The sequence below is a fragment of the Pipistrellus hanaki genome, assembly GCF_964339955.1.
Source record: "Pipistrellus hanaki genome assembly, chromosome: 2".
Classification (NCBI taxonomy): domain Eukaryota; kingdom Metazoa; phylum Chordata; class Mammalia; order Chiroptera; family Vespertilionidae; genus Pipistrellus; species Pipistrellus hanaki.
In genome coordinates, this window is record NC_140504.1 from 140,214,711 (window position 1) to 140,228,139 (window position 13,429).

Sequence of the window (13,429 nt, forward strand, 5' to 3'; positions counted from 1 at the left end):
TCAAAACATCAACAGGTTAAACTCTAGAAAACTTTGACAGCCAGACTAATGTTCTTAATTAAACTAGTTATAGACTTCTAGAGGCCCGGTATACGAAATTCATCCACAGGGCGGGTCCCTCAGTCTGGCTAGCACGCTCTCACAATCTGGGACCCCTCAGGGGATGTTGGGCCTAAACCGGCAGTCAGACATCCCGCTCGCAATCCAGGATGTTGCATGCAACAGTGACCATACTTTTCATACAGGTGAAAGGCATCTTGCTGTTGTGTGGGCAGCTACATTTTTTTGCCCTAATTATAAAAAGTAGTACATAATGTGATCCTTCTGAGGCAGTAGTACCATTTTCCCCATCTTATAGGTGGAAAAACTGAAGCAGAGAGAAGTGATTGTGGGCACCTACACTTTTTTTTTGCCCTGATTATAAAAGTAGTATATAACATGATCCTTCTGAGGCAGTAGTACCATTTTCCCCATCTTATGGGTGGAAAAACTGAAGCAGAGAAAACTTAAGTAATTGGCTTTGTCACACAGTTATAAGTGTCAGAATCAGAGCTGACCACAAAATGTGCAAGCCAGAGTCCATGCATGTCATTGCTGCATCATCCTGTTTTCTCAGTGTTAGAGTAGCCTTGCCAGGTTTTAATTTTTAAATCTAAGAGACTGTTCCCAATATATAGGGTGGGGTCCCTAGGCCTAGCCAGCAATCAGGGCCGATCTGTGGGGCAACCGACAAGGGTAATTGGGGGGCCCCTGCTGGCACCCTACTTAGCTGGCAGCCTGGCACTGCCTGCTCACTGGCCCAGACCAGGGGCAGCTCCTGCATTGAATGTCTGCCCCCTGGTGGTCAATTTTCTTCATAAGTGACAGGTGGAACATTTGGTCAATTTGCATATAATGGTTTTTATATAAGATGTTATTAACATCGGTTGGGTTAGAAAGGGACTTTCACTTGATATCTCAGTCTTAAAAGGAGCTCAAGTCTAAAAAAGAATAAAGCACAGAACAAAATAATTAATACGTAAGTTTAGGAAGGTTACTAAGATGCAAGATGAACATACAAAACTAAATTGTATTTCTGTATACTGACAATATATACAAACAATCAGAAATTGACTTTTAAAGAGCAGTTTTTAAAATAGCTTTAAAATGACATAATCTGACCCACACACACAATGTGCAATCCTGTATATTGAAAATTATATAATATTGCTGACAGAAATTAAAGAAGACCTAAATAAGTGATATGTATTCCATGTTGATAAGTCAGAAGACTCAATACTATTAAGATGTCAATTGTCCTATATGTTGACAGTATCTTAAAACATTAATCATATAACTATCATATGACCCATCCATTTAACTCCTAGCCCAGAGAAATGAGAGCTTATGTCCACACAAAAACTCGTGCATGAATATTCATAGCAGCTTTCTTTGTAATCACCCCAAACTGGAAGCATCCCAAATGTCCATCAAAAGATGAATTGCTAAACATATTGTGATACACATGTATAAGTAAATGGTAGCCTGCAATGAAAAGAATGAGCTATTGATACATGCTACCACATAAATCAATCTCAATATAGATATACTAAGTTTTCTTTAAAGAGCAGACAAAAAGGGGCATATACTTTGTGAATCTACTGAGGCAAATTGTAGGAATTATAAACTCATCTGTAGTGACCAAAAGCAAATTAGTGTTTTCCTAGAGATGGGAGTGCATGTTGGAAGGCATGGGAAGGATGGCTTACAAAGGATAGGGAACACTTTGGGAGGTTGAATATGTTATCTTGATTATGATAATGATTTCACAGGTGTGTTCTTTTTAAATTGATTTGAGATAGAGAGAAACATCGATTTGTTGTTCCACTTATTTATGCATTCATTGGTTGTTGTTTTTTGTATGTGCCCTGATTAGGGGTCAAACTGGCAACTTTGGCACATCAGGATGATGCTCTAAGCAACTGAGTTAGGTCAGGGCCAGGGGTGGATTCGTTATGTCAATTATACCTTACATAATTTACAATTGTGTAAAGTGCTATTATATGAGGGAGGAGGCAAGGAGAGATGACACTGAATAATAAATAAGAGTTAGGAAATTAGGAATATTCATTGTGTTGGGGAGCAGGAAAGAAACATTATAGGTAGAGAAAACAGCATATACAAAGGAAGAACATTGTGTTTGAAGAGCCATAATAAGACCAATTAGGAGCTAAAGTTTAGTATGCAAATTATAGGAGAGTTTGATTCTGTTCAGGTATACAATGGACACATCATGGCGGATATTGAAGGTCATATTAAGGATATTGAACAAAGAATATTATTTAAAGACAGTAAGAACCCATTGAGGTTTAAGCTTAGAAGTGACATTATCCAATTTTACATTTTTAAAGGATTCCCTATGGCTCCAGTATGCCAAATGGGTTGGAAGGGAGAAAGGTTAGATGCAGAAGACAATAAGAAGACTGTTTATTGAAGTATTCCAGGCTACATATGTTCATGGCTTAGACTACACTTGTGAAGTGGAAATGGAAAGAAGTGGATAGATTTAGGTATTATTTAGGATGGAGTTTTAACAGGACTTGATTTTTTATTATAAGAGGTAAGGGGGGGAGGTGTCAAGGATAACTTCCATATTTTCAACTTTTGCAAGTTTCTAACTCTATGCACTGTAATACTTGTCACTAAAAAAGCCAAGATTGAAGGAAGCCCAAATCTTATGGGTAAGGTTATGATATCCAAATGGAGATAAGCTGGTAATTAAGTATTCTAGGCTAGAGCTCAGAGAGGAGGTCAAATATTAATTTAAGAGTCATCAACACAGAAAAATGCTCCAATCAGAGATCTGTAAGGATGTATGTGGAACACTCAATTGGAATTTTGAAGAGACTATTTAGAGAAATGTAGACAGGGTTAAGACTGCCAGTAAAGAATGTTTGGGGAGCTTAGAAACTATCAACAGTAGGAAGTAGTAATCAACCTTATACGTGAAAGGTTAAAGGGAATAAATAATGTCAAGTCAAGAGTCACGTGGAGTTATTGGAAAGGGGGCATCTCACAGGAGCCATAGTTGAAAGTAATCCAGCCACTGGCAGAATAGCAAAACTGGGAGGCAAAGGAAGAAATCAATATATTGATTTCTCATCCCACTTTCCCATATCCTAGTGGTATATCCCATTGGCCAACTCTAGGAATTCAAAGAACAAGAGAACCCAAGTGAGACAGTCCATGAAGGTCAGATTCCCAGAACAAATGGTGAGATAGAGAAGGGGCAGTAAGCAGATTAAGGGAGCAAATGAAAAAAACAAACCAACACAAATATAATGTAAACAATGGAAAGAAAGTCCAGACTCAAGCTGTGAGGAATTCTATCATTTAGAAGTCAGGTAAAGGAGGAAGAGGAGACTACAAGGGAAACTGAGATGGAGTGATCATAATAGATAGGAGAAAAAGAATGTAATGTCATGAAAACTTAAAAAACAATAGTTCAAAAAGAAGAAAGTATAATCAATTATATTTAACTATCCTGAGAGAATGTGTTGGACATTTTTTAAATACATTTCTGTTTCATTTTGACTAAGCATTTTAAGCCCATTTTTATGTTTAGAAGTTTTTATGTTTATACTTTTTTAGTATTGGTGGGAGACTAGCTTCTACTACAGATGTCAAAAATTTCTGCCCAACCAGGATGGCTCAGCAGTTAAGTGTTAACCAAGGAACCAAGATGTTACTGGTTTAATTCCAGAACACTGTCAGGGCACATGCCTGGGTTGTGGGCTCCAACTCCAATGGAAGGCAGCCAATCATTGATGTTTCTATGTATCTTTCCCTTTCCTTCTCTTTCCAGTCCCTCCTTGAAACAAGAATGTAGGACCTAAGTATAACCAATCAGTTCTATAAACCTAGGCCTTCATTTGGGGGAGTTGGTGACAGATTGAAGCAGTAACAATGGAGATTCTGCTATGTGGGCAATGGCAGTAACATTAGTAGCATTCAGTGCCCAGGGTTGGCGCACACTGCAGTGTCCAAATTCGGGCTGCCTCATCTCCCTTTAATTCTACCCATTTTTCTAACCTGCTTTTCCAGGTTTACCAGTGATTAAATGAGCTACTTGTTGTCTTTTCAGTAAATTTATGCTTAAATTCTATAGAGCTGGTTTCTGGTGTGTGCAAGGAAGAACCTTGAGTAATATCGAAAGCTAGTAAGATGAAATTATAACCATTGTGTTTTAGTATATGAAGGTCATTCATAACTTTAGCAAATAACCATTTGGTTGATGAGTGAGGGTAGAAACAGGATTGGGGTGTTTCAGGAGAGGCCAAGGAGAGAATCAAGATATTCAGAAAATTCAGAGGGAAAAATTGGCTCTGCAGGAGAAAGTAGAGCAATAACTAGAGAAAAAAAACTGAAATACCATGTTGAACATATTTTTAAATGAGAGAACTTCAGCCCTATTTAAATGCTAGAAGTATCTAGTGGAAATGGAGAAGCTGAAGATATTATCAAAGGAAAGAAGACTCTGAGTATGAATTGGTAAGACAACAAACCTGTATATTCTACCTCCATTTCTTAAGTTATTCTCCTTCTAGTTAGGGATTATTTTTAGAAATCATATTCTGAAACACATGTCCCTGTACATATGGCTAGTATAAAAAACTCTTCGAATTTTATGATGAAAGAAAATAGAATGAATTACAATTGAATAACTCTGATGGCCATGAAGTTGAATGTTGTCTGGTATTGCAATTAGTAAGCAATGATTTATCAGATCATAAATAATCTTTTTAGCTTGTTGTAAGAATTAGAGAAATTTTACATGCATTCTTAGGATAACAGGATGTCATTAAGTACTTAAGTATTTTATATTCATCAAAACAAAAACCAAGTAATTTTTTCTTGAGGAATTCTCCTTTTAATCCTGAAGTTTATTTTGGTATTGATGAATTTGGAAATACTTTCTACTGATGTCTCTGCTCCCTGTAGAATATTTGCTGTGAAAGTATAATGAGAATGTCTGTCCAATGAAATTAGGTAGCAATAGCTAAACTGGTCATTAGGGAATAAGATTTCTAAGATAATTACTATGTTGATAGAGAAACTACTTCAGAGAGTAATAGAGTTTCTAAATATTAGCAAATTCCCTGGAATATTTTCAATAATGGATAATAAAATCTCTCCATTGGTCTCCCCCCCCCCCCCCCCAATCATGGCGTTGTGGTGTCTTTTGGCTTACCTTTAAAGACGGCTGAATTTTTCCACTGAGAAAAATATTTATTCAGGGATTTCTAGCATTATGCAACTGCCTGATTTTCCTAAACAATGTTCTTTGGTTTTTTCATTTTGTTTTATTTTGTTGAGGGTTTTTGATGTTTTTAATGTGGCCAAGGAGTTAAAGAATTCCTGGCATATTCACTCTGCAGTTTCAATGTGGTTTTTTTTTCAAGGTCATGTGACTCACTGAAAGCCAGTGTTGGGGAGGTTCACAGTTGCCTGCGTGAATTTCCTTCTGTAGAAATGAGTTTTGAGACTAGTCAACTGAGCACATCTGTAGTAAATGAATCTACATGCTGTTTTCATTGAGCTGGACTTCTGTACAAGCACAGTGCCTCAATCATTTATGAAAAAGGAAAACAACTTTTCTCTGCAAAGATCATAAATCCATTTGTCATCAAAATGAAGACTTACAAGTCTTTTTTTTTTATTGCTACAACTAATAAAATTGGTTATTGGGAAGAAGGGAAAGAAACAAAATGAACAACTTGACTTAGGACAAATCAAGGCCTTTCAATCTAAAGACTTTGCAGTTTGTCAGGTGAATACAGGCTCAAGTGTTGTCTCAAACAAGATGCTTGTCCCAAAAGAACATTGAATGTTTTGAGTTTTCCACTTGTGGATAGTGTCCAGTATAAGAAGGAAACACGTACTTCATCAGCCCACTCTTAATCCAAGCCTTGAGTAGCAGGACCACCGTGGGAGCTTCTATTAGAAACACCAGCATCCCTGCCTCCCCTCTGGGCTGTGCCTTCTCTGGTGCATGAGCTAGTCACATTAAAGAAATTTCTGATTCTATGAAGATACATTTATTTCTTCTCAGTATTTTGAAGAAACATAAGTGCATTCAGCAAATCCTTTCAAGTCTTGATTACTAAGCAATTAATGATCAGTTATGCCTTATCCTGATTACTATTTTCTCCCTCTTCTACTGCTGCTCCTTTGGCTTATTTCCCACTCATTAGAACTCTTCTAGGACAGCCAAAGCTCAGTGTACTTGACTGCTTACTAGCAACAAAATGAAAGACTTGCTGAAGGATTAACTTTCCTACTTGAATCTTCAATGACTCGCAATAATCCTATCAAGTTCATACTCTTTGTGGAATGTTGTTCTTTCAAATCTGGTCTCTGTTTATATATTCAGTCTTACATTCTACCTTTCTCCTCACATGTGCTGTGCATTTCAGCAAACAGTTATTAAGTGCTTGTTATGTGTCAGGTGGTATTCTACTTGTTAAATATGCACGAAGTTACTTAATACTCACAAAAACTTCATGAAGTAGGAAAACCCATTATCTCCAGTTTACAGAAAAGGAAGCTTAGATTCAGAGATATAAATAGCTTGCCTAAGGTCACACAGACAACAAATAATAGAGCCAGTATTCAATATCAGGCCATCTAGATTCAGAGCATGTGTTCTTAACCACTATGCTAGACTCCAAGACTGTATGCTTCATCCCCTAAATTCTGTGAATTTCCCTCTCTTCCATGTTTTTGTTCATGCATTTTATTCCCTCTGCATGGAAAGCTCATCCATCTTGCCCTCTAACTTTAGGATGAACAACTTTTTGATCTTCCAGGACTAAATGGAACTACTACTTTCAGGTGCTCTCCCCTGACCCTGCACTCAGAGTTAAGCATGCATGCTCTGAACTTCCGCACACTCTATACACTGCTTCTGTCAGAGCCTGGATAATATGGTTTTTCTTTTTAATCTTCATGTATTTCTTCCCCCAAGAGATTGTACTAGTAAACTCCTGTAGAAGTGAGATTGTGTTTTCTCTGTATCTCTAGCACATAGCATAATGACAGATCCATAGAAGAAGCTCAAATATTTGAAGAATGAATGTTCTTTGCATAAGTATGATTTTGGAGACCTGAGTTTAAAATTAAGATGTGTTAGCTTCTTAACATCTTAAGTGTAATCCATAAAATGAGTATAAGATGTACTTTGTATGGTTTTTAGAATCAAATGAAAATATTGTTTGTGAAATGCTTAGTACACTGCAAAGACTTATTGAATCATCATCTTTTAATAATATTAAATATTGGTGGTTAAGCTAGCATTTATTAATTCAATAAATATTTATGTAGTACTTAATCTGAGCCAGGAGTTAGGAAACAGAGCAGTGAACAAAGAAGTGAATTCATGGAATATACATGGAACAGCAAGAAATTGCTGACATTTGACTATTTTTGACCCCCCCCCCCAAAAAATTACAATTCAATATGGATCAACCAAATAATTGGTTAGTAACCTATAAATAAAGAAATTAGTTAATTCTGAATTTCGGTAAGTGCTATGAATGAAATAAGTAGGGTTTTGATATGGGTGAACAGATTATGGAGGCCTTATTGAGAAGGTTATACTTCAGCTGAGGACTAAAGTTAGTCTAAGCCAGGTATATAAAAAATAAAGGAAGAACATACCATAGGAAGGAACTAAGATGAAAAAATCTGCAATCAGGAAGTTTGGCATAGTCACAGGATTACCAGAGGATCAAGTAAGATAGTATAGAGATATATTTGTTATGTTTGTAATAAAATATGGACATTTAATTTTTCATAGTGATGTGAGTCTGGACATGTCTAAGCTAAATATAGATAAAATGGCCTCTTTCAGTCCCTGTTAGTCCTGTGATTATGAGTTGAGACCCAGGTAAAAAAGATTTTATATGATATACTAATTTTGTCCAATATTATAGTGCCATTTGCACTCCGTTATGTAATACAATGTTGAAATGCCAGTATTCATTAAAGCTGAACAACAGTTCATTTATATACTCTTGGGAATGGACCTAAGTCATGCAGATCTGTCTTCTCAGCCTTAAGACTTGGCTCAACCCTGCTCTGAGTTCCATAGCTTTAATATGTTTAGAGAATCAAAATTAAAGTTACCTCCTAACTTTAGTACATAGCTCATTCATAAATCTTATTTCTAGCATTCAGCCATATTACTTATGATTAGCACTGTGGGAAAATGTATGAATGCTACATTATTTAAATATAATATAGCCTCCCATATAATCAACTAGTAATTACCATCCCACATATGTTAAACAGCCAATTCTTTCCTAAGATGGATATATTTAGTAAAACAAATAAAATGAGAAATTCCTACTTAAACAGAAGTGTTTTTAAAAGCTTGGAGTAAAGGAAGCAAAGTATTATTTTTATAACTCATTGGTTTGCTGGCTTAACAAAAAATACAGTATATATGTTGTCCAATAATGTAAAAGAAAACATCAGGGCATCATAGTTATTTTTATGTATTATAGAAAGTAAAATAATTTTTTAATTACTATATTCTTACACAGTAAATATATCAATATTATGCTTGGCAGTAGGGAAAGGAAAAAAACTTACCCTACTAATTTTAAGGGTAGTATTTTAAAGAAAAATATTACCTAATTTGAAATTCAATGTCATTTTAAATTTATCATTAAAAAATAAATGATAAATTAATTTTTGATGTTAATTTGCTAAAAAATCAATCAAATTAACATCAAATATTTATTATCTCACTCAACACAATTTTTAAGATAGTCTTCTTTTGCTAATGCTCTCAGCTATGGATTTCTATTGTTGCCTTTAATAAACCATTTTTTCTTACTTATTTCTTAATGTATTTGTTTCAGTCCTAATGAGATTAAGGCTGCTAAACCAAGGGGTCTGGAGAATAACAGAGACATTCTCTTTGCTATGTTTCACCATAATACACAAACCAGTCATCATTGTTCCAAAATCTGTGTCTGTAAACTTATGCACATAGCCCTATTTTCCTTCCCAGATCCTTCCAGAATGAAGGCAGATTTATACTTAAATTATTTCTTTCTTTCTCTACAGGGAAGTCAAAGTAAAAGGCAATTCTATCTTCTTCCCTTAACTGATATCAGATTAAATAAAACAATTCACTACATTGTCATTATAGTTTCAAACATATGGAAGACACTCAGTAAAAAGTAGCTCTTGTAGTTGATAGTACTGTTGTCATCACTGATGTTGTTGTTGATGCCAGTACTGATCCACGTGTGTGTTTCCTTGGAATCCAAGCCTTAAATAGCCATCAGTTTCAGTCTTATCAAAAATGGACACTTTTCTTCAGAGTTCAAAACTAACTTAAGGGTACACATGTACAACTTGTAGATAAATAAGTTATGGAGAGTTAATGCACAACTCAATAATTATAGTCAACAGAACTGTACTATGAACTTCAAACATGCACAAAAAATAAATAATGAATATGTAACATGATAAAGATATTAGCTAGAGCACTGTATTAATCATATTGCAAAATAAAAATGTATCAAACCAGCACATTATACATCTAAGTTGACACAATACTATATGTCAATTATCTATATATATAAAAGGTTAAGTGACTGACTATCGGTCCAACCAACGGACTAGCCGGTACATATGACGTGCACTGGCAATTTAAAGATAAACGTTGGCCGAAACCGGTTTGGCTCAGTGGTAAAGCGTAGGTCTGCGGACTGAAAGGTCCCGGGTTCGATTCCGGTCAAGGGCATGTACCTTGGTTGCGGGCACATCCCCAGTAGGGGGTATGCAAGAGGCAGCTGGTCGATGTTTCTCTCTCATCGACGTTTCTAGCTCTCTATCTCTTTCCCTTCCTCTCTGTAAAAAAATCAATAAAATATATTAAAAATAAACGTTGACTCAAGCATGCAAGATAGATATAAAGCTCTCACTGGTGCCATTCTAGACAGAGTAGGAATATTCCTACCTGAATCCATTTTCAGGCATGGTCAGTTACATGTTGCTTTCTCTCTAGTTCAAAGAGTGTGTGACATTAAAATTAAAGTTGTAAATACTTCGTCACAAGGAAAATTAGTCAAGCACTCTGAAAGTGTTTTTACTCTTAATGTGGTATACAGGGAGATATTAGAATAACTAATCCATTTGTCAGTTATTGTTTTTATCAATGTTGTTTTTATATCATGTTTTTGTTGTTTTTATATCATGTTTTTGTTGTATCATGTTGTTATTATTTATTTATTAGTCAATTTATATATTATTTTCACTTACATTTTACTCATTTTCTTTCATCTCTGACACTTCCATTATAAAGAAAGGGCGAATAAGCAATATTAAAATATATCTTCTAATTAATTTCCTTTCAATGTGCATAAATCTGTGCACTGGGCCACTAGTATCTTAATAAAACAAGAAACAATTTAAGCCAGTTTAACAATTTAATTAAAAATAATTAAATATATCTTTTACATATACATCTATAGATATATATTGACTTCAGAGAGAAAAGGAGAGGGAGAGAGAGATAGAAACATAAATAATGAGAGTGAATCATTGATTGGCTGCCTCCTGCACACCCCCTACTGGGGATCAAGCTCACAACCCAGGCATGTGCCCTTGATTAGAATAGTACCTGGGACTCTTTAGTCTGCAGGCCAACACTCTATCCACTGAGCCAAACCTGCTAGGGCTGGCTCATATCTGAGGATAATGAAAATCTCTGGCCATGAGACATCAAATACTCTTATCATTCTATTAACTTTTTTAAGACTGAGGTAAAATGTTGATTGGTTTCAGCATCTCTGAAAAAATTAATAATTGTGATTTTATATACTTTTTAAAATTTGCTCAGAATGACATACTCTTTGCTGATGGGTTTTAGTCAAATCATTTTTAAGACATTGGAAAGAATGCCTAGGGATTAACATCTGTTTCTCTTGAAAGCAAAATTACTCATCCATCTGTGTATCCATAATAAAAAATGTTTGTTCTCTACTTGTATGAAACATTGTTTGGAAATTTGTACGGAACACTCTGCTACTGTCCTCAAATTTCTCTCTAAGAAACCAACATGAACAGTAAAAAACTTGGAGCATATTCATCGTGTTGTATTAAATGCCTGATAGCACTGAAACTAGAATAAAGTTTCTAGTATACAGTCAATCCTAAAGTCCTTATTCTCAGCTAAAAATATCTATTGGCTTCAGGAATGTTCAACAGTATCTGAATATCCATTGTCTCTGTATCACCTGAAAAATACTTTTTTTTTCCTTGTTGGAGAATAATGGTCTCATAAATTACCTGAAAGTAAAATTAAAATGAGGTGAAGTGGGCTGTTTGAAGTATCCTAAAATCATCTAGCATAATCTGGGTATGGCAGAGCTTATGAGCAAATAATGCTTATTGTACTTAATAATAGCTCTAAAACACAAGAATAATGATGCTGGTAATTCACATGTGCTAAAGGGAAGTCATAAAGTGCTTCCTGTAAGAGAAAAAATGAGTACAGTACAAACAGTAAGATATACTGAGAAAGACCACATTTATGTAACTTTTATTATAGTATATTGTTATAATTTTATTATCAGTTATTGTTAGTCTCTTACTGTGCCTCATTTATACATTAAACTTCATTATAGGCATGTATGTATAGGGAAAACAGTATACATATAGACAGTTTAGTACTATCCATGTTTCAGGCATCTACTCAGGGTTTTGAAATGTCCCCTCTACTGTACAGCATCTATGGATTCATCAAGAGGCAAGAAAACCACTCAAAAGCTTTTTCTGTTTTTTTTTTACTTGACTATTGATGCCACTCTAATGTCCTCAACACTTTAACAACAGGTTTTACCAAAAGGCTAGCAATCTTAAACAAGTTTATTTTTGCTGCACAATCTAATCCAATCAAGAAGCAACTTTCCTTTCTGAGCTAACAAACAAACCATCCAAAAATGTATTTTAGTTGCAACTTTATTTTCATTTTTTTATGGAGAAATTCTGTTATGATAAGATATTTCATTTTAAATTTCCTAACTTTTCTGTCTCATTCCTGTGAGGTAGGATTATTGTGCCAAATGTTTGGTCTAATAATGTGGATATGTAGTATATTTTGTTATTGTTAATCCTCACTAGAGGTTTTTCCCCCACTCATTTTTTTATTTTTTATTGATTTCTTTTTTTATAATTTAAAATATTGCATATATCTCCTATTTTCCCCATCAGTCCCTCCCTGGCCACTCCCACTAACCCCCCAGGACAACTCCCCAATGCCCCAGTGTCTGTGTCCATTGGTTATGCTAATATGCATGCATGCAAGTCCCCATTGATTTTTAGAGACAGTGGAAGGGAAGGAGACGGGTGGGAGAGACAGAGAGAAAGAGAAACATCAATAAGAGAAACACACTGATTGGTTGCCTCCCACACTCACACCAACGGGGATCAAACTGGTAACCTGGGCATGTGCCCTGACTGGGAATTGAACCAGAGACCTTTTGTTGCTCAGGATGATGCTCAACCAACTGAGCCAGGGCAGAATATTCTTTTTAGGAGATATTAACCTTAAAAGCTATTAGATTTGTCATGTACACCAGAGTATAATACAAAAAGTTAGAACACAACAGACATACCTCACACATAAGCTACTTAAGTCGGAAGATACTGGTGGAATTTGTACTGCCTCCGTGTTTTCATTTCAAAAACCCAAGGCCATTACATTAATTAGAGGCTTTTTGGTGGGCCAAAACATCTTTTAAACATTTCACTTATTTGGGACAGAAGCCCAGGATGACTCCCAGACACTGAGAGTGTGTTAACAGCGGCATTTCACAAGACCAACCCCTCCTACATTTATGAAGCCTCTGGACAGGTTTTTTAGGAGCTGCCCCAATTTTCATTTCTTATCTGTGTTATTTAGGGCATCAGAGGCAGCCCAGGAAGAGCAGGACTGGCTGGGTCTCCAGGTCCTCGAGGAGCAAAGGGTTCACCAGGCCTGCCAGGAAGCCCAGGCGTTGTAGGCCCAAAGGTACGTTTAATGTTTTGTTCTGATGGATGAATAATATTGACCATCCTTACTGGCCCTGAGTCCATTGGCTACATTACAGGATGCTAAGAGTAATAGCTTTTAATAAAATTTGGTTAATAAAAAAATGTTAGGAAGACAGGAACGTGTGTGACCTTGACATGTCTATCTCCCATGATAACTGCAGTGCATGTAATTTGCCAAAACAACTCATTCATCCAGGACTGGAAATGCTTTTCAAAATGCTCTTGGGCCGAAACCGGTTTGGCTCAGTGGTAGAGCGTCGGTCTGCGGATTGAAAGGTCCCAGGTTCGATTCCGGTCAAGGGCATGTACGTTGGTTGCGGGCACATCCCCGATAGGG

General features: G+C 35.9%; 1 protein-coding gene across 6 annotated transcripts in view; it reads left to right on the forward strand.

Moving 5' to 3' along the window:
- The window catches only part of COL24A1 (collagen type XXIV alpha 1 chain), a 294,053-nt gene that overhangs the window by 239,951 nt on the left and 40,673 nt on the right, over positions 1 to 13,429 (forward strand). For 5 of the 6 annotated variants that reach the window (XM_084874405.1, XM_084874404.1, XM_084874403.1 and 2 more), the window contains exon 49: positions 12,962 to 13,069. The exons of the other annotated variant lie outside the window; for it this stretch is intronic. In XM_084874405.1, coding sequence (XP_084730531.1) covers positions 12,962 to 13,069 — 108 coding nt within the window. The remainder of the gene's footprint in view (positions 1 to 12,961; positions 13,070 to 13,429) is intronic. 6 annotated transcript variants of the gene reach the window in all.